Here is a 24,935-nt window from a genome sequence, read left to right on the forward strand (position 1 = left end):
GCTGCCTCTTATTTAAGTGATTCCTGTAGAATTCACTATAAGGCTCCAGCACTGTGTTGATGTGTTCCTGAGCTGGATGCACCCTGGCAATCTCAGGGTCCAGCTCTATAATTTTATCTTTCAGGAGCTCACACAACTCCAACTCCCTTACGTTTGTGGCAGTCAGCTGTTTTGGCTGCTCCCTGCGCTCTGTCTCCCCATCTTCCTCCTCTTCTTCCTGTTCCTCTGCTTCCTCCACCAATTCCTCCACAAACACCTCTTACTGTTAAGCTGTTACTAAGTCCATGATTTCCTGAGCAGTGATACAATCAGACATGAATTTTCTGGGCAATACTAACTGCTTCTGTCACCTGCCTCACCATCTCCTTGTTTGAGGTGGAATGTATGGCAGCCTGCCTGTCCTCCTCACCCTTTGCTCCACTTGCCACCTTCAGGCTGTCCTGCACCTTCTGTTTATCACTTCTGATTGCCCTGATCACTGACTTTGTAAAGTGTAAAGTGGGAAGCAATGTCCACTATCTTCCTTCCCTGTTCTAGGAGATCCAACACTTTTCCCTTTTGTTCCAGGCTCAAAGCTTGCCTCTTGTGATGAGGGTTGTTGACTGGAAGGTCCAAACATGGCATTATCATCCTAACATGGTGTGCAAGACAAAGAAAATCGTGCAAAGTCAGGTTGGCAGCGTGGGTGGCTGGCTGGGAGTGAGAGGAAACAAGGGCCAGTACATCGTGATGTCATGGTCTTGATCGTGGCGGGTTCCTTGAATGACTAATGCGTTGTGTATCGCAAAAAACGCATTATGTATGATTTAGAATTTTTATTTGTTCGCATTAGGCAAAAACGTGTTAGGCACAGTCCTCGTGTGTGTGTGTGTGTGTGTGTGTGTGTGTGTGTGTGTGTGTGTGTGTGTGTGTGTGTGTGTGTGTGTGTGTGTATATATATATATATATATATATATATATATATATATATATATATATATATATATATATATATATATATATATATATATATATATATATATATATATATATATATATATACACATACACACAGTATATTGTTGTTATTACTTTTAGGGCCGTGCTCTAATTTTTGCCTAAGAAAAATTTTACTATTATTAATTCCAAAAATCCATGGACATATGAACCTTACCCTGTGTTTGGTGAATTGTGGAATATTTGTATAACTGTGGTTACATGAATTTTACAGTTAGAAAATCCACAATATGAAAGGAAATGACGTACATATACATTAAAAATACAGTAAAATCCCTCTTATCTGGCATCAACGGGACCGCTGACATGCCGGATACTTGAATATTGCCGGATACTTGAATAGAAGTGAAATTATGTCCACAATCATCACCCTACACTCACGCATCTTACCATAACAAAGATCAGCTGGTCTTAATCAGCAGCTGATATGATCAGCTGCTTAAGTGTAAGCACGACACGCTTCCTCTTTTCTACAACTTTAGGCATGATGAAGGCGTCTGGTGATAAACAGTGCACACGAGGGACTGAGTCACTAAGTAAACACAGTGCAGTGGCCCGCGGGTGGTGCGAAGCAGTGCGCTCTGGTGGCAAGGGGACAAAGTATGCCTCGCGCGGGAATTTTAATCGATTTTATGAGTACACATTGATTTTTTATTGATTTTAAGGCTTGGGGAAAAATGTGCCGGATACTTGAAGCTGCCGGATACTCGAATGCTGGATGAGAGGGATTTTACTGTATTTTTAATGGCCAACAACAAGTGAATCAACATATGAAAGGACATAATTTTGTACTATTAACAGTAGTAGTTCCTACTAAGAGAGTAGAACATTCCAAACAGAACCCAACACTTATTTTACCCTCTTGTCATGAAACAAAATTTTCTCCAAATTCAAACAAGTGTGTAAATAAGGTAATAAAGATTACAAGAGAGCTTACTTTGAAGTTTATCTCCAGCTTCAGTGAAACTCAAGCCATGCTCCATAAGCTTCACCACTTCCTTGGCTCCCCAGTCAAACACATTGCCAGCCAGAAATCCCCTCACCAGTACTTCTTGTCGTTCATTATATTCCAGTTTATCCACCATTGCCAGATGTTTTTTTAACAGTTTCAAAGCATATTCATTTTCCATCTGAAAATGCAAGCTTAGTTTAGTATCACCTAAAATATAAACTAAACAATATATCATAGAATTATATAATATAACATACTTTTTATGTAAAAAGTGTTCTGGCCAAGGGAGAGAAAAGTCCCAAAAGAGAAAAGTCCGAAAGAATATCCCTTTGTGTTAGCTGTGGTAGGTATGGTAACATTAGTAGCATGGCTCCATTTTCCTGCATCCTTCAGATAATTCCTATATATATATATATTATATATATATATATATATATATATATATATATATATATATATATATATATATATATATATATATATATATATATATATATATATATAGTTATGCCCACCCCCTCACACTGGGCAGGTGTGTTATCCACACGGGCACGGGTTGAGAAACTAGAGCAATGGGGCCTCAAATAAGTCACACTCTGGACTCCGGGACAAGGCATACACACACGAGGCTGGGGCACAAGGGAAAACACGGGCACTATTTCCTAGGTTTATTGACAAATCCTCCGCAAGTACACTGCTTTACAAGTTCACAGGGCCACCATAAGTCTCCCAGGGCATGACAGGCACTCAACAGGGCACTCAACCGGCAGGGAAACACATCCAAAGCAGGCAGGCACACGCTGGTTTCCTTTCAGACCACGCGTCTCAGCTCTCTCTCTCTTCCCGCCTCTCCCAGTGCTGCCACCTCCAACAGTGCTGCCACCCATACCCCTGATGTAACACTATCCCCCCCTACAAGGCAGACGACCTGGCTGCCCTGACACACACACATACACACAAAGAAAATAAGTGGAAATAAATAAATGAAATACACAAAGAAAATGAATCCTCAGGAACATCACAAAAGTCTCTCATCCACCCTGGTCTACGCCTCTGCTGCTGAGGTCGCTGTAGTGGTGGAGGCGTGGACTGCAACAAGTCAGCAGCGCCACCCAGGGGGGTGTCTCTAGCCCCAAGTTCAGGGTCAAGGTCACCACTGTCACTCGCCGCGCTGCCTGCTCCACACTCATTCCCATCTCGGGCAGCCCCTGCCACGTCCTCGTCGCTACTGCTGGGGCTTACGTCCTCATTTTCCCCGCCATGACCCCAGGAGTAGCGGCCCAGACCGTGGTAACGCCATAGCCGGTCCATGTGGACAACAGATGGTCGCTTCCGTCCCTGGCGAGTCCGATACATGACGTCAGAGAGGACTGCTTCCACCGTGTATGGCTTCTCCCAGGAGCTCTGGAGCTTTGGCAAGAGCCCTCACTTCTGGCGGGGGTTATACAGCCACACTCAGTCACCCACAGCGTACCTCACGTTCCTTATGCGGCGGTCATACGTCTCCTTCATGGCCTGGCCCACCACCTTGAACTTGCCTCAAGCCCGTTGATACACCTCCACCAGGTGTTCCTGCAGTGCCACTGCATGCCCAGAGGTGATGGTGGGCAAGCTCACATCAGGAGGTCATCCTGTGGCCAGGTCCATGTCACCAATGCTAAAGACATCCACGTACTGAGCCAGGGTGTGGCGCACCATCTCCATCTGCGCCTCCATCAGGTTAGCGGCACTCTGGTGAGCCAAATCCTCCAGGAAGTCGGGCAGTGGCCTCACAGCAGCCACCTCTGCGCTCCCCGACGTCTCCTCAGGGCGCTCCACTTCCTCACAAGTGCCCAGCTTGGCCCCAGTGGGCACCTTCTGAACCTCATCGGAGAGGTTAGCTACCAACACCGTAACTAACTCCTACCTCACTTGAACAAAGCTCCGCCCAACTGCCACACCATCAGCCAGTCGCAGGTTTTCTGTGGGCTCCACCATGCCTTCCAATCCACGCATCACTCTGGGCAGTCGACACTGGACTCTGGCCTCCGTCCTAGGGGCAAGGTGCACTCTCTCAGCCACAACTACCTCTGCACGGCCGACCTCCAGAAGCAAGTGCCTTGCAGCAAAGCTGAAAGGCATCAGAACCCAGCTGGTCAAGAGAATGTGTCCTTCGTTCCCTCGGGTACCGACTGCGTCTGTGGCCCTTCTCGCCACAGTCCCAACATGAGCCACGAAAACCATCTGGGCTTGCCTTACTTGATGGCAGCTTCTTCTCCACCTTTGCCTTCTGGCCTCAGAGGTCACGGTGGAGTTGGGCGGCCGCCCCTTGGCCTCTTGGTCACTGGTCGTCTTCAGGAAGGCCTCAAATTCCAAGGCCCTCGCCAGCGCCACCTGCAGGTCCCCAGGGTGCACCTGCTTGATGTAGATTTGCAGCTACTGGTTGTCTAGGGCGTCCATGAAGGAATCTCGGGCCAGCACCACAATCATTTCTTCCAGGGCTGCGGGATATGACCTTACCAATGCCTCCACGTCCTGCGCCACCTGGGACAGCATCTTGCCCTGCTCCCGAGTCCTTTTCTTCAGGCAAGCTCGGTACACCTCAGCCTGGTGTTGGTGCCCGAAGCGGCGCTGAAGGACCTCTGCCACACTTCCATAACAGGCACGTTGGGCCGGCGGCATGTGCCCCAAGAGCGGCATGTGCCCCACAGCGGGGCCTCACAGCACTGTTGCCAATTGAAGTTCCTTCTCAGCCTCGCTCCAGCCCTGGGCAGGGGCTAACATCTCAAACTGGGTGACGTAAGCTTCCCAGGCTACTTTCCCATCGTACTATACCGGCTTGTGTTTCCCAAAATGCTGGGAAGCTGAAGGACTGAGGGGTGGAGAACGCAACTTGCATGGGCAGCTGGTGGGGTGGCCAGGGGAGGGAGACAGAGGGGGTGATGGCGGCAGAAGTGGGGTTTGACTGAGTCCCAGCCTGCCACCAGCCGGGCTCAAGGGAGGGGTTCTGATGGCTCCCCAGCCCTGTGAAGCAGCTGCCGGCTCTGAAACGATGCTGCGAGGCCCCTGAGCTGAGGGTTCTTGCCAAGGACCCCAGGCAGACCCCAACAGGTCCGCCACCCCAGCGGTTCCCTCCAGAACATGTGGGGCCGCCTGTTCCTCCACGTGCGCTGTTGCCAGCTCGCGCTGCTGTTTCTCCATCCTCACCTCCTCCCTCAGGCCCTGGATGTCACCTTCCAGAGTCTGCACCTTGTCCAGCAGTTCATTTCTGATGCTGTCGCAAGCCTGGTTAGTGTACTGCTGTGTTTCCGTCTTGAAGGACGCGAGGCTTCTCTGTAGCACATCCTCAAGATGGCGGACCTGGTCGTCCGCCCATTAAGCCTGCTCACATGCCAGCTGATCGGTCCTTTCAGCCTGCTCACATGCTAGCTGATCGGTCCTTTCAGCCTGCTCACGTGCCCTGTGAGCCTGTACCTCATGGTCTACTGCCATTTCCTGCCTCATACCGGCTAGCATGGCAGCAATCAAGTCCATCTGGCCCAGTTTAACTTCACTCGAGCCACCCTTGGCCCCGTCATGGCGGTCATCTTGTGACTCCATGATGACTCACCGTCTCTCACTGCCCACTGTTCCCCAGATCCCACTCTATGACACCACTTGTTGTGCCCACCCCTCACTCCGGGCGGGCGTGTTATCCACACGGGGACAGGTCGAGAAACTAGAGCAATGAGGCCTCAAATAAGTCACACTCTGAACTCTGGGACAAGGCACACACACACACGAGGCTGGGGCACAAGGGAGAACATGGGCACTATTCCCTAGATTTATTGACAAATCCTCCACAAGTACACTGCTTTACAAGTTCACAAGGGCACCACAAGTCTCCTAGGGCACGACAGGCACTCAACTGGGCACTCAACAGGCAGGGAAACACTTCCAAAGCAGGCAGGCACACGCTGGCTTCCTCTTGGGCCACACATTTCCGCTCTCTCTCTCTCTCTCTCTCTCTTCCCACCTCTCCCAGTGCTGCCACCTCCAACAGTGCTGCCACCTGCACCCATACCCCTGGTGTAACAATATATATATATATATATATATATATATATATATATATATATATATATATATATATATATATATATATATATATATATATATATATATATATATATATATGTGTGTGTGTGTGTGTGTGTGTGTGTGTGGCAATCACATTCTGTTGTGGTTTCTTCAGTATATATGGATGCAGAGTGTGAATACAAACTTGCCTGCTAACTGACCTCCGATTTTCTCACTGCAAGAAGTCAAGGGCAATTTACCTCGCATGAGTGACAAGTGATGTGCACAAATCAAATACCTGTAAACCATGGGTCCACAAGAATTTGTGGTGGTAGAGATGAAAAGCAGTGAAAATAGAGACAGAGGAATTATCATGGAGAAGGTAGTGTTTGTATGGATGAGCTGAGGTCAGGTGCAGTAAGGTAACTTGAGAGAGTGTAACATCTGACTGAAGTACTAATAGTAGTAGTAGTACATAGTAATAATAATATGCAGCTGTAATAATAGTAATACATAGACATATATGGTACAGTGCCTCCTTCCTGATTTGGGATACTTTTTCTGGCATTGCAGGTTGATGTGGATTGTACTATCAGCACTCAACATTCATGAAGGGTAGGTAACAATTATTTTTTAAAGTAAAATCTATTTTCATCTGCATATTTACCCATGATTATTAATTATTGCTATCCCTCATTCACACACAGCAAGCATACCAACACAGTTCCAGATATTTGGGAACAAAAGAAAACACCTTACCCCTTCCTGTGTTCTATGATAAGACCCATATCCCAAGCTCTAAAGGACATGTTGTCTAACCTGGAAGGGAAGGTCTTCATTTACCTCTTGCCAAATAGGGTCATAGAGGGGGAATGAAGAAGAGCAATTCTCATATTAACCCCTTCGTTGCTGTATGTTTGCAGCTAGCGATACTGTCTTTGGCGGAGGGTGCTAAACGCTCACTGCAACTTTCAATCGCACTTGAATATCCCATGCATGAGAGCATTCCAACAATATTGTAGGCTCCTCTACTCACCTGTAGCATTGCCAATTCAGTGGGTTTTCCATGAAATTTGGCAGAAAAGTATATCAGGCTAGCGCGGCAAATTCTACTGACGAATATCTGTGGGATGTTCTAGTACAATATAGCAGCATTTTTGCATAGCTTCGCCCATCAACTGACTGATTTTTCTTGGCCATAGTAGTGGACTTGTAAATGTCACAGTTGGCAGTACTACCCAGGCAGCTCTCAGGCTCACTATCTCAGGTCATTTGCCTGGATATAGCTGCTTGAAAGTGTATGCAGTCATGAAATCCTCACAAAATACATCAATAAGAAAATAAGAATACATAATTTTAGTAAATGTGAGAAGGAGGCAGTAGACACCTTTCAAAATGATAATTACTCCCAGTGAGGTCTAAAGCACTGTTTAAGGGGTGCTGGGAACTTATCATTAAACCCAGCTGTGACCTCACTGAACATTTCCCTTTGTGTCTCACAACACAAGGGGGCAGTCACAGCCTGCCCTCTAAAGACAACTCTCTTCCTCCACACACCCTTCACTCAAAAATTTTAAAATCATGCCAACTTGTACAGCAGCCTCGGACTCCCCATCTGGGGAGGGGACCATAAATGTCCCCAGGTTGGACTGCCTTTCTGTCGATGACCCTAAGTGTCTTGACACCCCCATCAATTTTTTCTTCATTAACTTCTGCAACATTTGCAGTCTAAGATCTCATTTTCAATCTGTACAACACCACCTCTCCTCTTCTAAACCTCACCTTTTCCTCACTGAAACTCAGGTGTCTGAGGCAACTGACAGTAGCCCCTTTTCTGTTCCCTCCTACTTTCTCTATCTTCATTTTCAATCCAAAGCTGGATGCTGCATTTATGTGTGCAATGATTTAACCTGCTCTTGTGCCCACACTCTTAAATCTTCCAAGTTTTCTACCATCTGGCTATGACTACAGAGCCACTCTCAAACTAAATTTATCTGTGCTGTATACCTTTCACCTAACTCCTCTGACTATAAGAAATTCTTTGACTACTTAACTTCCAAAATGGAGCACATTCTGACCTTCTTCCCTTTTGCAGAGATCTCCATTCTTGGAGACTTCAATGTTCACTACCAGCTTTGGCTTTCCTCTCCCTTCACTGACCATCCTGGTGAACTAGCCTTCAACTTTGCTATCCTCCACAACCTAGAGCAATTAGTGCAACACCCTACTCGTATTCCTGACAATCTTGGAGATATGCCCAACATCCTTGACCTTTTCCTGACCTCTAATCCTTCTGCTTATGCTGTCACCCTTTCTTCTCCGTTGGGTTCCTCCGATCACAATCTCATATCTGTATCTTGTCCTATCGCTCCAGTCCCTCCTCAGGATCCCCCTAAGTGAAGGTGCCTGTGGCACTTTGACTCTGCTAGTTTGGGGGAGCTCAGGAGGTATTTTGCTGATCTGTTCTCCAACTAGCAAAAAACTCCTTCATTGACAGAAAGTGTATTTGGGGGGACCTGAGGAGGTATTTTGCTGATCTGTTCTCCAACTAGCAAAAAACTCCTTCATTAACAGAAAGTGTCAAAACATTTCAAGATCTAACTCCCCTCATGACTTCTGGCATCTAGCCAAAAATATTTCCAATAACTTTGCTTCTTCTTCTTTCCCTCCTTTATTTCAACCAGATGGCACCACTGCTATCACATCTATTTCTAAAGCTGAACTCTTCGCTCAAACCTTTGCTAAAAACTCTACCTTGGACGATTCTGGGCTTGTTCCTCCCTCTCCTCCACCTTCTGACTACTTCATGCCACCTATTAAAATTCTTCACAATGATGTTTTCCATGCCCTCACTGGCCTAAACCCTCGGATAGCTTATGGACCTGATGGGGTCCCTCCTATTGTTCTCCGAAATTGTGCCTCCGTGCTTGCACCTTGCCTAGTCAAACTCTTTCAACTCTGTCTGTCAACATCTACCTTTCCTTCTTGCTGGAAGTTTGCCTACATTCAGCCTGTTCCTAAAAAGGGTGACCGTTCTAATCCCTCAAACTACCGTCCTATTGCTTTAATTTCCTGCCTATCTAAAGTTTTTGAATCTATCCTTAACAGGAAGATTCTTAAACATCAATCACTTCACAACCTTCTATCTGATCGCCAGTATGGGTTCCATCAAGGCCGCTCTACTGGTGATCTTCTGGCTTTCCTTACTGAGTCTTGGTCATCCTCTTTTAGAGATTTTGGTGAAACTTTTGCTGTTGCCTTGGACATATCAAGAGCTTTTGATAGAGTCTGGCACAAAGCTTTGATTTCCAAACTACTCTCCTACGGCTTCTATCCTTCTCTCTTTAACCTCATCTCAAGTTTCCTTTCTGACCGTTCTATTGCTGCTGTGGTAGATGGTCACTGCTCTTCTCCTAAATCTATTAACAGTGGTTTTCCTCAAGGTTCTGTCCTGTCACCCACTCTCTTCTTATTATTCATTAATGATCTTCTAAACCAAACTTCTTGTCCTATTCACTCCTACGCTGATGATACCACCCTCCACTTTTCCACGTCTTTTCATAGACGTCCAACCCTTCAGGAGGTAAACATTTCACGCAGGGAAGCCACAGAACGCTTGACTTCTGATCTTTCTAAAATTTCTGATTGGGGCAGAGCAAACTTGGTATTGTTCAATGGCTCAAAAACTCAATTCCTCCATCTATCAACTCGACACAACCTTCCAGACAACTATCTCCTCTTCTTCAATGACACTCAACTGTCCCCCTCTTCTACACTGAACATCCTCGGTCTGTCCTTTACTTATAATCTGAACTGGAAACTTCAGATCTCATCTCTAGCTAAAACAGCTTCTATGAAGTTAGATGTTCTGAAATGTCTTCACCAGTTTTTTTCACCACACCAGCTGCTAACTCTGTACAAGGGCCTTATCCGTCCATGTATGGAATATGCTTCACATGTTTGGGGGGGGGGTTCCACTCATACTGCTCTTCTAGACAGGGTAGAATCAAAAGCTTTTCGTATCATCAACTCCTCTCCTCTAACTGACTGTCTTCAGCCTCTCTCTCACCGCCGCCATGTTGCATCTCTAGCTGTCTTCTACCGCTATTTTCATGCTAATTGCTCTTGTGATCTTGCTGACTGCATGCCTACCCTCCTCCTGTGGCCTCGCTACACAAGACTTTCTTCTTTCTCTCACCCCTATTCTGTCCACCTCTCTAATGCAAGAGTTAACCAGTATTCTCAATCATTCATCCCTTTCTCTGGTAAACTCAGGAACTCCCTGCCTGCTTCTGTATTTCCACCTTCCTATGACTTGGATTTCTTCAAGAGGGAGGTTTCAAGACACTTATTTATCAATTTTTGACAACCGCTTTGGACCCTTTTATGGGACTGGCATTTCAGTGGGCATTTTTTTTATTGGATTTTTGTTGCCCTTGGCCAGTATGTTTCCTACATTAAAAAAAAAAAAAAAAACTAATGAAAGAACATGAGAACAGTTTGAATGAAAATAGTGAAGAAATGTAGAGAGGAGAGAGAGGTAGGGAAGAGAGTGAGCCAAGAAGAGGTCATGTAGCCTATCATCTGATGAAATGGTGACTATAGTAAACATGTCTGCAATTATCTATGAAGCTTATGATAAGGACATCTGCATGCTAAAGTGACCTTGATTGTAATATCGTCACCACGCATTCTGCAGGCAGAAAAGAGAATGAGCCAGGAAGAGGTCATGTAGCCTATCATCTGATGAAATGGTGACTATTACTATTACTATGGTAGTAATGTCATACCACCACACTGGCCTGACTCCTCACCACAACTCTTATTACTAATGGTTATAATGGAATAATTTTTCAGGCAAGTGTTCCTCACCATTGCCATTCACAGCAATGCCTTTCTGTGTACTGTTGTCATCAAAGCTCTCTAATAAATGCACTCTCAGAAGTATCATGATAATCAGGATCCATGCTAAAAGATGCCATGAGAGAAAAAAAAAAAAAATGTGTGACACTCACAGAAGACAGTGTTTCAAACTCTCAAGGTCACATAGCTGAGAAGCTAGAAGCTAAGAAAAATATATCTATAAATAACATGATTAACAAGTTATAATAGCTATACATCATGATAGTGTAATGATTGGTGGATTGATATCCTTGCACAGTTACCACATGCTATAACATCTGAGCCTCCAATGCATGCCAAACTGACTTGAGAAAAAAATTCTGTACTCCCTATTATAATGATGAAGTACACTTGTATCCTATTCTACATGAGGTATGCATGTACTATGTTTGTGAAATGAGGTAACAAAGGAGTTAAAACTACAGAGCAAGTAAGCATAGGAAAATTGTCACAATGCCTATGAGGTGTGTTTTTCTTTTGTATCTTCTTCAAACCTTAGAGTGGATAAATATGTAGTGTGCTTATATGTTTATTACTCCCTCTTCTTGGCCCTTACCTATCAGTTGTCTTGCCCTCAGAAGCTATGCTACCAAGGATAATATGATCAGATACACATTAGTTCCTTTCCTTCCACTGTGAGATTTGTCTTTGCCATAATTCCTATAACAGTGGAAAAGGAATGTTAAGGATGATGTGGAAGTGTAAGCCAGAATATACAAGGTTTTAACAATGATTTAGAACAGCATTTTTGTAAGTGCCATCAGTAGTTTAAATTTGGCTCCTGAATCGGTACTCTGTGGCAACTTTGCCAATATCAATAATAATGGCTTACAATTTAAATTTACATGCTTACATTACTATAGTATAATATGAGACTAAGCGCTGTATATTATTGGAAAGGGAAGAATCTTTATAGATTTGTGGATGAGTAGTGTGCATTGTGACAAGAGAATATGTAGACAAGGAGGGGCAGTGTTTGAAGGGCGCTCGTGCCTTACTTAACCTGGATTTTCGCTGAATAAGATGGTGACGCAGGCAATCGCTGCCTCTGTGTACTGGTGTAAGGTTGATGCCTGCTAGGAGGCACCTAAACAGTCCTGGAGCCTGCTCATAAGGACTAGGAAGGGTTTTAAGTCTGTAAGTGCTGCACACACCACTCATGGAATTGGCTGAGTTTGTACAATTTCTTTTATACAGAAGCCATCTTGTGATAAACAGTAACTCTGATAGATATGTCTGAATTTTAATGCATACACCACTGTATTTGTATACCATTTATGTTTATAAGAAAATAATATTACAGAAATAAGTAACTCATGTCAGCTGATCAGTGTCTAGCTAGATGTGGGGAGTTTCAATTATACCTAAAGCATGATATGAGCCAGGGCTCCTACAATTTTTCAATGTCAATTTTAGGGAAAAAAAAATAAAAATAAAAAAAAAAAAATATATATATATATATATATATATATATATATATATATATATATATATATATATATATATATATATATATATATATATATATATATATATATATATATATATATTACAGTAAGATTGTGAAACTAGGGATTTTGTGAAATCCCTAAAACTTTCAGGGAATTCATGAAATTACTGTTTCACTTAGTGACTTCATGAAATTACTACAATATCTAGGGATTTCATGTATTTACTGAAATGATACTCCAGTTATTTCATGAAATCCTTGATGACAGTAAATACATAGAACAACAGAAGATTTATTTTGAAATTTTATTCATAAATCATCATATCATAAAAATCATGTATAAAATCAAGTAGAATGTATTAGGTTAGGTTAGGCTATCAGCCATGGCTGTACATTTTGTTTACTTACGACGATGTTTTGAGATGACAAGGGTTTACAGTGAAACCAGTAAATACATGAAATCCCTAGATATTTTAGTAATTTCATGAAGTCACTAAGTGAAACAGTAATTTCACGAATTCCCTGAAAGTTTTAGAGATTTTACGAAATCACTAGTTTCACAATCTTACTGTAATATATATATATATATATATATATATATATATATATATATATATATATATATATATATATATATATATATATATATATATATATATAAAATATCCTGAAAAATGTTAAGGTGTAAATTCTACTCTACTTAATTATTGTTTTAATAATGTAATAGTAATATCAACTTCTACTTGTGTAACAGAATATAAATAATAATACTGTACAAATATGAAATACTTTACAAAAAACATTTGTCACATACCTTCTTTTGCTGCAGGTAAGGATCTGGAAAATCAAATTCATTGAGACAATGCTCTCTCATGTCCAGTAGACTCCGCACAGTCAGGTTGCCATATGCGCTGTTGGTGAATTTGTATATGAGTCTTTGATCAGTTTGTACACTATGAGAAAACAATTAATTTACAATGGTCTTATATACAGTGTAGATTTGAAAATAATTTCAAAAGATGTGGCATAATTTGCTACCCTTATGTTACAACATATACATATCTGTGTACAAGCGATATGAATCAGAGAGAGAGAGAGAGAGAGAGAGAGAGAGAGAGAGAGAGAGAGAGAGAGAGAGAGAGAGAGAGAGAGAGAGAGAGAGAGAGAGAGAGAGAGAGAGAGAGCGCCACAGCTAACAGCCCTTCTTAGCGTCATGTCCACTGAACAAGGTGGAGTTGGAGGCTCTAGAGCAGTGATCTTCAACATTTTCTAAGTCCATGCATCCTTCTGAGAGTTTCCTAGCACCTTGGACAATTAGCTACAAAGGAAATACATGAATATTTGACACTATTCTCTAGTTTTAAGACTAGAAATATGTAAATAATAGTATAAGATCTATATCTTAAACATAGTTATCTAGTCCTAAACAATAGTTATGTAGATGCTAAATGTATAATAAAACAAATTTAGCAGCACATTACACAAGCACAAAACACTGCTATATAAAAGTGAGTCTTTTCATGGCCAATGGTTTTTATTGAGACCATTTTAGACCCTCTGGCAGCCACAGTCATGTTGGATGGTACATCAGATGTGAGTGGAACTTCGTCCATGTTCCCTATTTGGCCCAGTTCAAAACAGGTTTTCTTTCGTGCATTTATAACAAATCTTGTTAACCAAACTTGTTTTGTTGCCAAAGATTTCTTTATGATTTTGATAGACATGTTTGTGGATCTAAATCTGAGTTGTTATTAGCTGGTTATTTGAATAGCCTGTTTGTCCACCTGGTTTGTTTCTGTAACCCCCAGTTCTGCTGAACTCAACATGTTATTGATTGTTCCCAGGTTGGGCTTTGTTTCTTTAATAATTTGTGTAATATGCCTTCACTGTCTATTCATCCATCTTCTGACACATGAATTGTGAGATGGCAGCACACATGTCCCCTACCTATGGAATTCTAGTGTACCCCATCTCTTGCCAGATGTTTTTTTTTATAATGGGGGCACTGAAACTCAGAAACTGGTTTTTGAGGTCCCTTTTTGGTGCTGTTTATGGAGCAGCTAATCTGGTTATATACTCTTTGGTTTATTCCCCCTGGCCTCAGTTGTTATGTTTCTTGGTTCTACTTGAACAATGGCCACTCTGCTTCACAATGGATTTCTCTTTTCCTTGCTATGCTCTTGTTGTTTTCTGTCACATCCCTAGGATCTGTCTCGGTTTATGTCACTACTTCCTAGGAAAAAGGATGGTCAGCTGGTGAGGCCACTCTAATACTTGAATCAGCTGGTGGTCTTGGTCAAAGGACTCAGCCCTGGCCCTGGGACCATGGAACACCCTTATCTCACATCCTACTATTGGTGGGATTTGCCTGGGTGTGTTACTGTGGCCCACTAATGCCATGTGGAACATCAGTTTGGAAGTTTCCAGAACCTGGTCAACAAACAAAGCCTGTCTTCCTCACTCGGGGCACCAAAATGATAATGTGGGAACTTTTCGACCTTCACACTCCACCTTTTGTCTCCCACCTAACACACAAACACAGAAAGCATCGCTAACTATACAATGTCTGCAGAAAGTATTGCGCATCCTCAGTTTTTTTCTTGAATGCTTCATCATGTTTGTCATTTGCAAAGGTAAATAAGAGATAATTCAACTCCTGGCATTTATTTGATATTTTGTCATATTGCCCTTGACTTTCATGACCAATTTGAGATGCTTAGGCATTGATTCAGCAAGATTTTTAAAGTATTCCTTGTCCATACTGCAGCACAACAACATTTTAATTTCATTGATGAGGCGCTGAATGGATGACATGTCGTGGTCTGCAAGATGATTCTTGATGTAACTCCAGCAGTCTCGATGGGGTTGAGGTCTGGTGAGTTCCCTGGCCAATCAAGAACCTGAATTTTGTGATTTTCCAGCCAATGTATAACCTTTTTGGCTCGATGACATGGAGCGCTATCCTGCATGAACGTATTACAACCATGCAACTGATAGAAAAGAAGCATATGATCCTCCAGCACTTGCATATTGTGTTCAGCTATCATCATTTTATTCTTAGGGAGGAAACACAACCCTCCATGCCTCCTATCACCACTAAATGCACCCCCACACCATTATGCTAGGAGGGTATTTCATGGTTTTGCTTGTGTACTGGAGCAAGTAGCAGTTAGAGTTCTTGGGACGTCTCACTTTACCTGGCCATGTTCTGATGCACCTGAAGCAGCTTTCATTGCTAAAAAGAACTTTCCTCCATTCCTCTGGGGTCCAGTCCTTGTATTTGCATGCAAATGCAAGTCTCTTCCTTTTCACCTGCTTTGTAAGAACAGGTTTGTCAGCCGACTTGAATGTTGGTAGGCCAAGCTCCTTTTGTAGCCGTTCCTGGATGGTTCGTTCTGAGACATCTCCTAACAAAACTGGGTGCAACTTCTTAAGTCCATAAGCTGTAATCCTTGGATCCTTCATACCCTCACACTTCATAAGAGTATCAGTCACCTTGGATGTCTTTCTTGGCCTCCCAGATGTTGGTTTTCTTAGAGGTATGGTGTCTGGAGGGAGGGTGTGAGCGGCTGCAACCAGGCAGCAAATGGTGCTTTCGTGTTGCCCTGTATGCCTTGAAGTTTCTTTTGTTGGCACATTTTCAGTCTTCCATGCCAAAATTCTGGCCATCTTCACTGCTGAAGTTGGCTGGACCTGTACAAATGCCATAGGAGAAAAATGGGAAGGCTGGGAAGGGAAAGAGGGGAAATAGGGCATAATGGAATGGAAACAAGAGTCATAAATCCTCTCTTTCTCTCTGGCAGCTCACTGAGCACAGAGGCAGGAATTGTCAGTACCCATACATACCCTCACCCTTCCTGTGCTTGTGGCAGCAATACCAGATGTATGATAAAGGTGTGACTTGGCTCCACTGTATGATAACCAAGCACACCATAATTCAAAATTTTCAGGCATTAGCACGCAATACTTTCTGTGGACACTGTTATTATAAATAGCTGATTACTTAGCTGTGGTTCAGGCCAGCTGGGGTCAGTGGTGAGTTGGTGTCACTGGGCGTTCCAAGCCAGTGCCTAGCTGAATATATCCTCAACAGGAAGATTCTTAAACGTCTATCACTTCACAACTTTCTATCTGATCGCCAGTATGGGTTCTGTCAAGGCTGCTCTACTGGTGATCTTCTGGCTTTCCTCACCGAGTCTTGGTCATCCTCTATTACAAATTTTGGTGAAACTTTTGCTGTTGCCTTAGACATATCAAAAGCTTTTGATAGAGTCTGGCACAAAGCTTCGATTTCCAAACTACCCTCCTAAGGCTTCTATCCTTCTCCCTGTAACTTCATCTCAAGTTTCCTTTCTGACTGTTCTATTGCTGCTGTGGTAGACGGTCACTGTTCTTCTCCTAAATCTATTAACAGTGGTGTTCCTAAGAGTTCTTCCCTGTCACCCACTCTTCCTATTATTCATCAATGATCTTCTAAACCAAATTCTTGCCTTATCCATTCCTATGTTGATGATACCACCCTGCACTTTTCCACGTCTTTTCGTAGGTGTCCAAGCCTTCAGGAAGTAAACAGTTCATGTAGGGAAGCCAGAGAATGCCTGACTTCTGATCTCTCTAAAATTTCTGACTGAGGGAGAGCAAACTTGGTATTGTTCAATGCCTTAAAAACTCAATTCCTCCATCTATCAACTCAACACAACCTTCCAGATAACTATCCCCTTTTCAGTGACACTCAACTGGCCCTCTCTTCTACATTGAACATCCTCAGTCTGTCCCTTTCTTATAATCTAAACTGGAAACTTCACATCTCATTTCTAGCTAAAACAGCTTCTCTGAAGTTAGGTGATCTGAGATGTCTCTGCCAGTTTTTCTCACCCTCCCAGCTGTTAATTCTGTACAAGGGCCTTATCCATCCAAGTATGGAGTATGCTTCACATGCCTGGGGGATTCCACTCATACTGCTCTTTTAGACAGGGTGGAAACAAAAGCTTTTTGTCTCATCATCTCCTCTCCTCTAACTGACTGTTTTCAGCCTCCTTCTCATTGCTGTAATGTTGCATCTCTTTCTATCTTCTACAACAATTTTTGTGCTAACTGCTCTTCTGATCTTGCTTACTGCATGCCTCCCCTCCTCCCATGGCTTTGCTGCACAAGACTTTCTTCTTTCTCTCATCCCTATTCTGTCCATCTCTCTAATGCAAGAATTAACCAGTATTCCCAATCATTCATCCCCTTCTCTGGTAAATTCTGGAACTCCTTTCCTGCTTCTGTATTTCCACCTTTTTATGACTTGAACTCCTTCAAGAGGGAGGTTTCAAGACACTTATTCTTCAGTTTTTAACCATCACTTTGGACCATATTCAGGGACCAGCATCTGAGTGTGCTTCTTTTTTATTAGATTTTTATTGCTCTTGGCCAGTGTCCCTCTTACATAAAAAAAAAAAAGACAACCTGCACCCGTGCTCACGCTTTTTGAATCTTCTGAGTTTTCCACTATTTGGATATGACTACAGAGTCATCCTCAAAATAAATTTATCTGTGCTGTATAACTTTCACTTAACTCCTCTGGCTATAAGAAATCCTTTGACTACTTAACTTCCAAAGTGAGCACATACTGACTCTCTTCCCTTTTGCAGAGATCTTCATTCTTGGAGACTTCAGTGTTCACCACCAGTTTTGGCTTTCCTCTCCCTTCACTGGTGGACTAGCCTTTAACTTTGGTATCCTCCACAACCTAGAGCAATTGGTGCAACATTCTACTCATATTCCTGACCATCCTGGAGATATGCCCAACATTCTTGACTTTTCCTAACCTCTAATCCTTCTGCTTATGCTGTTACTCTATCTTCTTTGTTGGGCTCCTCTGATCACAATCTCATATCTGTATCTTGTCCTATCGCTCCAATCCCTCCTCAGGATCCCCCTAAATGAAAGTGCCTCAAGCGTTTTGCCTCCGCTAGTTGGGGAACCTGAGGAGGTATTTTGCTGATTTTCCTTGGAATGTCTACTGTTTCTGTGTCAGAGACCCGTCTCTGTGTGCTGAGTTTATAACAGGGGTGATAGTGTCAGGTATGGAGGTGTACATTCCTCACTCTTTTTTGACCTTAACCTTTCAAACCTTGGTTTAACACAGCCTGTTCTTGTGATATACATGACAAAGGGGTGGCCCACAAAAGGTACTTGAGCCTTCCATCACCAATCTCATATGCTTTATATTTATGCTCAGAACCATGGCAAGTCTGTTCTCCAACTAGCCAAAAACTTCTTCATTAACAGAAAGTGTCAAAATCTCTCAAGGTCTAACTCCCTTTGTGACTTCTGGTATCTAACCAAACATTTCCAATAACTTTGCTTCTTCTTCTTTCCCTCCTTTATTTCAACCAGATGGCACCACTGCTATTGCATCTATGTCTAAAGCTGAACTCTTCCCTCAAACCTTTGCTAAAAACTCAACCTTGGATGATTCAGGGTTTGTTCCTCCACCCTCTGACTATTTCATGCTACCTGTTAAAGTTATTTGCAATGATATTTCCCATGCCCTCACTGCCCTAAACCCTCGGAAGGCTTATGGACCTGATGGGGTCCTTCCTATTGTTCTCCAAAACTGCAGCTTCATGCTTGCACCTTACCTAGTCAAACTCTTTCAATTGTCTGTCAACATCTTCCTTTCCATCTTGCTGGGCATTTGCCTACATTCAGCATTTTCCTAAAAAGGGTGACCATTTTAATCTTTCAAACTACTGTCCCACTGCTTCCTATCATTCATCAATGATCTCCACATCTCCATCTCTAGTTAATATAGCTTTTAAGAAGTTAGATGTTCTGAGACGTCTCCACCAGTTTTTTTCTTCCTTCCAGCTGCTAACTCTATACAGAGGTCTTATCTGTCCATCTATGGAGTATGCTTCACATGCCTGGGGGGAGGGGGGTTCCACTCATACCACTCTTCTAGATAGGGTGGAATCAAAAGCTTTTCATTTCATCAACTCCTCTCCTCAGCCTCTTTCTCATCACCGCAATGTTGCATCTCTTGCTCTCTTCTACTGCTATTTTCATGCTAATTGCTCTTCTGATTTTGCTAACTGCATGCCTTCCCTCCTTCTGTGACCTCACTGCACAAGACTTTGTTTTTTCTCTCATCCCTATTCTGTCCAACTCTCTACTGCAAGAATTAACCAGTATTCTTAATCATTCATCCCTTTCTCTGGAAAACTCTGTATCTCCCTGCCTGCTTCTATATTTCCACCTTCCTATGACTTGAATTCCTTCAAGAGGGAGGTTTCAAGACACTTATCCTTCAATTTTTTATTGCTGCTTTGAACCCTATTTTGTGGACCAGCATCTCAGTGGGGCCTTTTTTTTTTGTTGGATTTTTGTTGTCTTTGGCTGGTGTCTCTCCTACATAATAAAAAAATAAAAAAAATATCCACTGTGCTTCTTTCCCAAACACACAAACAGAGGAAATATCTACAAAACATATGTTATAAACAACAGTTTTTACCTTATCTTTTAGTATTTTAAAGTATGTAAGCACCACATATGGCAAGATGCTTATGATAAAGTTATGACAAATGACTCATGACAGATGATCTAAATTATGATAAACACTTGTCTTAGCTATGACACATTTCATATCTTTATAATGAATATGGGTCTAGTCACTTGTACCTCAGTTAGCAGTACGGTAAGCTCTGTTGTGGCATTACATTGTTTAAGGAATGTACGATATATATATATATATATATATATATATATATATATATATATATATATATATATATATATATATATATATATATATATATATATATATATATATATATATATATATATATATATATATATATATATATATATATATATATATTTCTCCTTTGTGAGTGAGTACATACTGTATACACCAGGGCATGGAATGAGCAAGACTGAGGAAGTAATGCCTCTCTGACTCACAGCACCAGATATTTATGGTGGCAGCCTGCAATTTTGATACAGATGTCATGTCATGTCAGTCTCCATGGTACTCAACCTCCTTTTCAAGTAGCTCCCTGCAATATAAATGGGATTTAGGTCTGGTAAAATTCCCTGGCAAATCCAAGACCTCATTCCCATTGTCTTCCAAGAATTCCTTTGCATTCTTTCCCCTATGACAAGGGGCCCTGTCATGCATGAAAATGCTCATGTTTAAAATTTCTTTGAACAGCAATAAGTGGTTTTTCAGCACTGTGCAATACCTGTCTCCATTCATTTAAGAAAAAAATACAACCCTTTCCTTTTGCTAGAACCAGTGAAGCACACCCACACCATGACATAGGCTGCAGTTTTTACCATCTTGACGGTGAACTTGGGATGAAAGTGGTCGGATCCTCACAGACGTACCCTCTTGCTGGCACTCCTCAGTACATGAAAGCAGGATTCGTCATTAAACACCACACTTTCCCAGTCTTCTACTGTCCATGACTTGTACTTGTTACAAAATTCTAGCCTCTCCTTTTTTCATTGCTTTTGTAAGCAAGGGTTTCTTGGCTGCTGTGTGGCTCCGTAATTCCAGGTCCACATGCACCCGACATTGAATTGTATAGACCAATACCTTGTTGAACGATTCTGGGTTCCAGGCTTTTAAAACTCTGCATGTTATTGAAGGCTTATTCGTAACAATTCTCTTCAGCAGCTGGTCTGTCTTCTTAGGGTTTTTTGGTGGCTATTCTGACCCTCTTTTCCATGCCAATGCTGCCTCTATTTCTCCAGCCTCAGCCCACCAACACCAGATTGAGACAGTGTTTTTTTTTTTTTTTTATCTCCCTTGCAATTTGTCCCATTATCTTCCCTTCTCTGTACATGGTAACTATTTGAGTCTTCTTGATGAGAAATAATGATTTTTCTGGTATAATGACTAAGAAGCCAAGACATTGAGGGTAGAGAGGAGAGGGGCAGAGAGGGGTAAGAGTGAGTTCATGAGCAATCTACAAACAACACCCTCTCTCATAGCTGGCAGGTAGCTGAAGGGATGAGGAGATGCAGGAATGAGACTTGACAGCCTACTAAGCTACCAGATGTTCAATACACTCAAGAAGCATCAACTGCTCCTACCAGGAATAGCAAATAATCTTAGGACTGACTTCCATCCTAAGTTTTTTTTTGCATCCTAAGTTTTTTCTGTGGTGACTGTACATAGATGCCATATACCATATATATTATCAAGCCATCAAGTGATTTCAAACTTGATGGATTTTTTACATCCAATATTGATATCTGCCAACTATACCACATGAGTTACTTATACAAGGTAACGGATATTTATAGTCCATAATCCGCCCTTAAATCAGGTAACGGATTCAAATAGGCAACACTCCGCCCTTATCAGGTAATGGATATCCATAGGCAATACTCCGCCCTATAATCAGGTAACGGATAACTAAAGACAATACTCCACCCTTATAACAGGTAATGGAAATCATAATACGCAATCCAAATAAGAAAACTGTAATATTCCTATCACTCCTCGATAACAGAAGTCGTAACAACTTAACAGGAGGCGGGACCGACGTCCGACTTGTGTGGTGTCTGCGTAGTAACTGACTGTGTGGCGAAGTGTAGTGTATCTCATGTGAACGGCACCATCTAGCAGACAAGTGATTTGCCGAAGTAAAATTGCAGGATTTTCAGGCCAGCTGCTGGCCATGTTTTGTAGCTAAGACAGCTTCCTGGAGATTATCCAATGATTCCAAGCTTCTAAGTTCTTCTTAACTTAGCAAATTTAATACAAGCAGCCAGTAGGATGGCAAGAATATGTCTTAATAGGACTTGTTATGGTGGCTGGTGGGTGGCGACTGCTCCCAATGAGAGGGGTCATGCTGTGAGCTTCATTCCCTGCTTGCCACATCAGAAACTAAAGCTATACACATTTTGCACACTTCTACCTCACTCCTTATTTTGATAACTAATACTTACTTTGTACTAGATTAACCTTAATTACCCTTTAATATAACTTTACAATTTATATACAAGTCAGAACACAAGTCAGTAATGCATTGATATTATGCATGATATAAAAGGAAATTTCCATATGAGTCATATGGATGACTCCTATTGTTTACTTTTCTTATCATGAATATTTATACCATAAAACAATTTTCATACTTTTCACACATCACTATCTTGATACTGGACTGTAAAATATAAATAAATCTTTAAAAGTAGTACAGTGGTGCCTCAGTATAGGTCTGCTCTGGAATAAGTCCAACTTGGTAAACATCCTGTTTGGATGCAAAAAAAAATTTGCTTGGTATACAACCTTTGTTTGGAATATGACTTGCATGCTAGAACTTGTATGGGTCAAAATGAGTCACAACACTGTGTACTACCCTTGTTTACCTCTCTCGAGACAAAGTTACGACTGCCCACACCTGTTGCTACCATTCAATGAAAAATCTGTGCTATATAACTCTGTGAATTCTACATCATCAAATCATTCTCTGCTGAGTGAAGCTTACCTATGAGATATGCTGCTCTGTGCCACATCAACAGTCGCTTGCATGCCACCATGCCATAGAGATGCTTGCTGCAGCGGGTACTTGTTTTTATCATTTATTTCTTTTCTGGTAAGGCCACATCATCTGTTATGCAGGTACAGTGCCTTCTACTTGTTTTCCAGTCCTTGGAGTGGGTAGAGCCTAGCAAGTGGCTATATTACGCTGAGTGGCAGGTGTATTACATGAGCTTATGGCTTTGTTGTGTTTGTACCGCAGGTTGGCAGCCATGTCAACCTCTGGGGAGGATTTAGCCGACCCATACTTGGGTTCACCTCATGCCACTAGGACCAGCAGGTCTTCACAGGAGATCGCAAGTAGCTATCACATTCATGTAAGGAGATGCAGTTCCAGCAGTGCCTCATCATAATGAACAAGTCTGAGGGATGCAAGTCACTCGCCTGGTCATGTAACTTGCTTATTGGATGATGTTAACAATCCTGACTGACCCCACAGGCACCCCCACACAGGCTGCAGCTCTACCTGCTGCTTGGAACATGGTGTTGGATGCACTGTCAGAGTTAAGAGGTAGATAAATTGAAAGAAGAAAGGCAGTCATCTACTCCTAGTGAATGTTGGGGCAGGTACTTCTCATGGTATGTACTACTGGCAGTTTTTCAGGCTTCCACAACTCTAGTAGTGAGGATGGTGAAATTAAAAATCATGCCCTAATGATCCTGTCATTCTGGGTATTGTTGAGCACTGCCACCTTGACATTAATGCAGACGACAGTGGGCATTTATACTCAGGAGAGTTAAAATACAAATTCAACAAAGAAGAGCAACGAATTATTAGTGAGGAAGTTAACAAACTCTTGGAGCTCAAGGCCATTCAAATTACACAAAAACAGGATACACAAATAATTTCTTCCATACTTTTAAGAAGAATGGTGAATATAGGATGGTACTTAATTTGGAGAAATTAAACAAACATATCCCCTACAAACACTTTAAGATGGAGAATTTTAAACAAGCCATTAGACTTATAAATGAAGGTGATTTTTTGGCTTCAGTGGATCTTAGGCATGCTTATTATTCAGTTAAGACTGTAAAGGAACAGCAAAGATTTTTATGTTTTAAGTGGCAAGGTATTGTTTATCAGTTTACATGTCTCCTGAATGGTATTTCAAAAGGTCCAGGACTTTTAACTAAGTTGATGAAGCCAGTTTTTGCAACTCTGAGAGAGAAAAGTTATACTATCACTAGTTTTATTGATGACACACTTATTTGCAACAGTTCCTTGCCAGGATGCTTCACAGTCATACAAGACACACTTAATGTTTTGAGGAAAATTGGTTTCTGCATTAATGAGGACAAGTCTGTTTTGGTTCCGACAAAACATATTGAATATTTGGATATCACTGATACAGACAGTATGAAAATTTTCTTGCCATTACACAGTAGATAAAATAATTCAAGGTTGTAAGAAACTCATGTGTAAGATTGAAGACAAAATCAGGGAAGTGGCCAAGGTCATTGGTCTCCTGGTGGCTGCTATACCTGCAGCAGATATGGGGAAACTTTATTACAGGAAGTTGAAAATGGCAAAAAATTGCAGCTTTGCATAAACAAAAAGGGTAATTTTGACAGATTGATGACTATTACTGATGAGATGATAACAGACCTAAGCTGGTGGTTAAACAAACAATGTCTCACTACAAGATAGGAAAATATTTAGAGCAGGTACTGATACTGACTGATGCTTCTAACTCAGGTTGGGTCGGGGCACCTAAACCATCAGACTATGAGTGAAAGTTGGTCAGTGGTAGAGAAACAACTATACATTAATGCTCTAGAGGTCAAAGCTATACTGTTTGCTCTTCAAGCATTCAGACATGAGCTCAGTGGCAAACATATTAAAGTATTCTGTGACAATACCAGTGCTATGACTATGTAAATGAAATGGGTGTAACAATATCTCCACTTCAATATGGGACTGGTGTGTGATACATAATGCATGGATCATGTGTTCACACATACCAGGCTGAGACAACATTATAGTGGACATTGCATCTCATAAATTTAACAACAGGCATGAATGGAAACTCAATGAATGCATTTTCCATAATCTA

The 24,935-nt window shown here is 41.9% G+C and overlaps 1 protein-coding gene across 5 annotated transcripts in view; it reads right to left on the minus strand.

The window, feature by feature from the left end:
- Nucleotides 1–24,935, minus strand: part of LOC135101928 (4'-phosphopantetheine phosphatase-like) — a 332,938-nt gene that overhangs the window by 14,675 nt on the left and 293,328 nt on the right. For all 5 annotated transcript variants that reach the window (XM_064006329.1, XM_064006310.1, XM_064006318.1 and 2 more), the window contains 2 exons: nucleotides 13,153–13,249; nucleotides 1,934–2,126 (listed from right to left, as the gene is read on the minus strand). In XM_064006329.1, coding sequence (XP_063862399.1) covers nucleotides 1,934–2,126; nucleotides 13,153–13,249 — 290 coding nt within the window. The remainder of the gene's footprint in view (nucleotides 1–1,933; nucleotides 2,127–13,152; nucleotides 13,250–24,935) is intronic.

This window comes from Scylla paramamosain, chromosome 1 (assembly GCF_035594125.1).
Source record: "Scylla paramamosain isolate STU-SP2022 chromosome 1, ASM3559412v1, whole genome shotgun sequence".
In the NCBI taxonomy this organism is placed as follows: domain Eukaryota; kingdom Metazoa; phylum Arthropoda; class Malacostraca; order Decapoda; family Portunidae; genus Scylla; species Scylla paramamosain.